At 42.0% G+C, this 2500-nt stretch overlaps 1 protein-coding gene across 1 annotated transcript in view; it reads right to left on the bottom strand.

Annotated features, from left to right (window-relative positions):
- LOC307261133 (hepatitis A virus cellular receptor 1 homolog) overlaps nt 1-2500 on the bottom strand; it is a 12609-nt gene that overhangs the window by 4173 nt on the left and 5936 nt on the right. The window contains exon 6 of the mRNA XM_080041591.1: nt 536-617. Coding sequence (XP_079897717.1) covers nt 536-617 — 82 coding nt within the window. The remainder of the gene's footprint in view (nt 1-535; nt 618-2500) is intronic.

The raw sequence follows: 2500 nt of genomic DNA, 5'->3' as shown, positions 1-2500 counted from the left end.
CTCTGGTTCCTCCCAGTAACCATGAGGTCTCTGGTTGGATCCCCGGCACCGGACAGGAGGGTGTAAAACTAGTGGTTACATTACATCTACGGTGCCCACCATCTCTACCATTATGTCCTTGAGCAAGACACTTAACCCCAAACTGCTCCAGGGGCGCTGTACTATGGCTGACCCTGTGTGAGGACCCCCTCTGGAGTCTGTCTGTCTGTCTGTACTATGGCTGACCCTGTGAGGACCCCCTCTGGAGTGTGGGGACTTGAGAGGGGAGATGAGGAAAGACTAATTTCAATGTGCCCTGTGTAATTTTTTTAATTTTTTTTATATATATTTTTTTGGCATTTTTCTGCTTTATTGATAGTGTAGAGACAGAGTTGAAATGGGGCAGAGAGGGGAGTGACATGCAGAGAACGACCGCGGGCTGGAATCGAACCCGGGTCCGCTGCTGGCCGAGGCCCATGGGGGGGACGCCCTACCAACTGAGCTAAGGGCGCCCCCTGCCCTGACTAATAAAGAAAACGTATACTTTGTGACTTACCGAAGATGGCTCCGGCTGAGATTAAAGCGATTAACCCAAACAGAACCAGAACCAGGACCACCGTCACACTGCTGCCCCCCGGCTGGAAACACACAACCACGGATTTAGAAAAATATATTTAACCTTCCTCTCGTGTTAGGGTCGCCACCGACCCGTTTTGAATTTCAAATGCATAAAAGAACCACTTACATTTTGTTTATTGCATTAAGATTTCTTGACTTTGTCAGGAAGCTCTATTTCAACAAAAACATTTTTTTTTAAATGTTTCACTTAATTATAAAATGCTCTTGTGGAAATTATAACACTGATGGTGTTAGGGTCGTTTTCGACCCGGTTATAGAATTAGATGTAAAAAACAATAACTAGAGCCAAAACTGAAATCATAAGTGCACTGTCAGCCAACACAATGACAGTCAGCTCCTCTCCCAATCATGTGAGCTCTGGGAGGGTTCTCATTTTGACTTTTTTTGCCCTTATACCTGCATAAAGGCGAAACAAACAGATGGGCATATCCAGACATGTGAGGTCAATTCAGTATAGAGTTGGTGACTTGCAGAGTGCACATCTCCTATTTGCAGTATTCAAACATGAGGAGATATACAGTGAGCCAAGTTCTGGATCATGTTTTTGGTTTAAATGGCCACCTGATTCTGAAAATAAGAGGTGTCAGGTCTGCCGAAGCACTAAGGACATAAAGATAAAAGTATTGTGCTTTACCTGCAAGAAATATTTCTGCAAAGAACACTAAAAGTGTTGCTTTTTGTCACACATCTGAACACACAACCATACATATGCACACAGAGACTTTTACTCTGTTTTCTTTTACTAGTTTTGGAACTAGTAATTGATTTCGATTGGTTTGATTTGTTGATTGGTTGTTGTTTATTTGACCTTATACATCTATATTTTGTGTTGTGACTTGTTCTGATTTTCATTGTGTGTTTGTATAATGCTGAAATAAAAGTTTTTTTGCTGTTTTCTGAAATAAATATATATGGGTCGTAATTGACTAGTAACACCATAGATGTTAAAAAGGTCAAAAATATTAATATGAAAAAATAAATAAAACAAATTTAGTTAAGAAATGTGTTCTCATACCCCTCAGTAATAATCAGGTAACACAACAACCAACTATTTATATATATGATTCTCTTGAGGTTCATTTTACCATTTTTTTTAATTGAAATTGTGGCGCATACTGACAAAAAAAAGGCCCAGCCGCCTACACCAAAAATATTAAAAACAATATTTTCATGGATAAGGAAGCCTAACAAGGTAACCAAGAGATGAGAAACAAACTGGATGATAGATAATTGTTTTTAGTGTTTTTTACAGCTGATTTCAGACACGGGTCGAAACCGACCCGCTAACACCATGGATGGTAGCAGAAAGTTAACACAGGAGGAAGGTTAAATTATTTTAACATTTAGACAGTGTGTAGAGACAGAGATGAAATGTGTCAGAGAGGAGAATGACATGCAGAGAACGACCCGGGCTGGATTCTAACCCGGGTCTGCTGTGAAGAGGACAGACAGACAGACAGACAGACAGACAGACAGACAGACAGACAGACAGACAGAGAGGGGAATGACATGCAGAGAACGACCCGGGCTGGATTCTGACCCGGGTCTGCTGTGAAGAGGACAGACAGACAGACAGACAGACAGACAGACAGACAGACAGACAGACAGACAGACAGACAGACAGACAGACAGACAGACAAACAGATAGACAGACAGACAGACAGATAGAGAGGGGAATGACATGCAGAGTACGACCCGGGCTGGATTCTAACCCGGGTCTGCTGTGAAGAAGACTGAGACTCTATGGAGGGGGGGGGGGGGGGTCTAACCGTCAGCAGGATTTTGTTAAATTCAAATCATGACAGGAGCCAATGTGCTGTTAAAAAACAACATGCAAAGGCCCACATGTATAGTTTACGGCTTTAAAACTGTGTTACATTCC

Source organism: Ammodytes marinus (genome assembly GCF_949987685.1).
Source record: "Ammodytes marinus genome assembly, chromosome: 14".
NCBI lineage: Eukaryota > Metazoa > Chordata > Actinopteri > Uranoscopiformes > Ammodytidae > Ammodytes > Ammodytes marinus.
The sequence above is the reverse complement of the archived record's forward strand: the minus strand, read 5'-3'. Positions and strand labels throughout refer to the sequence as shown.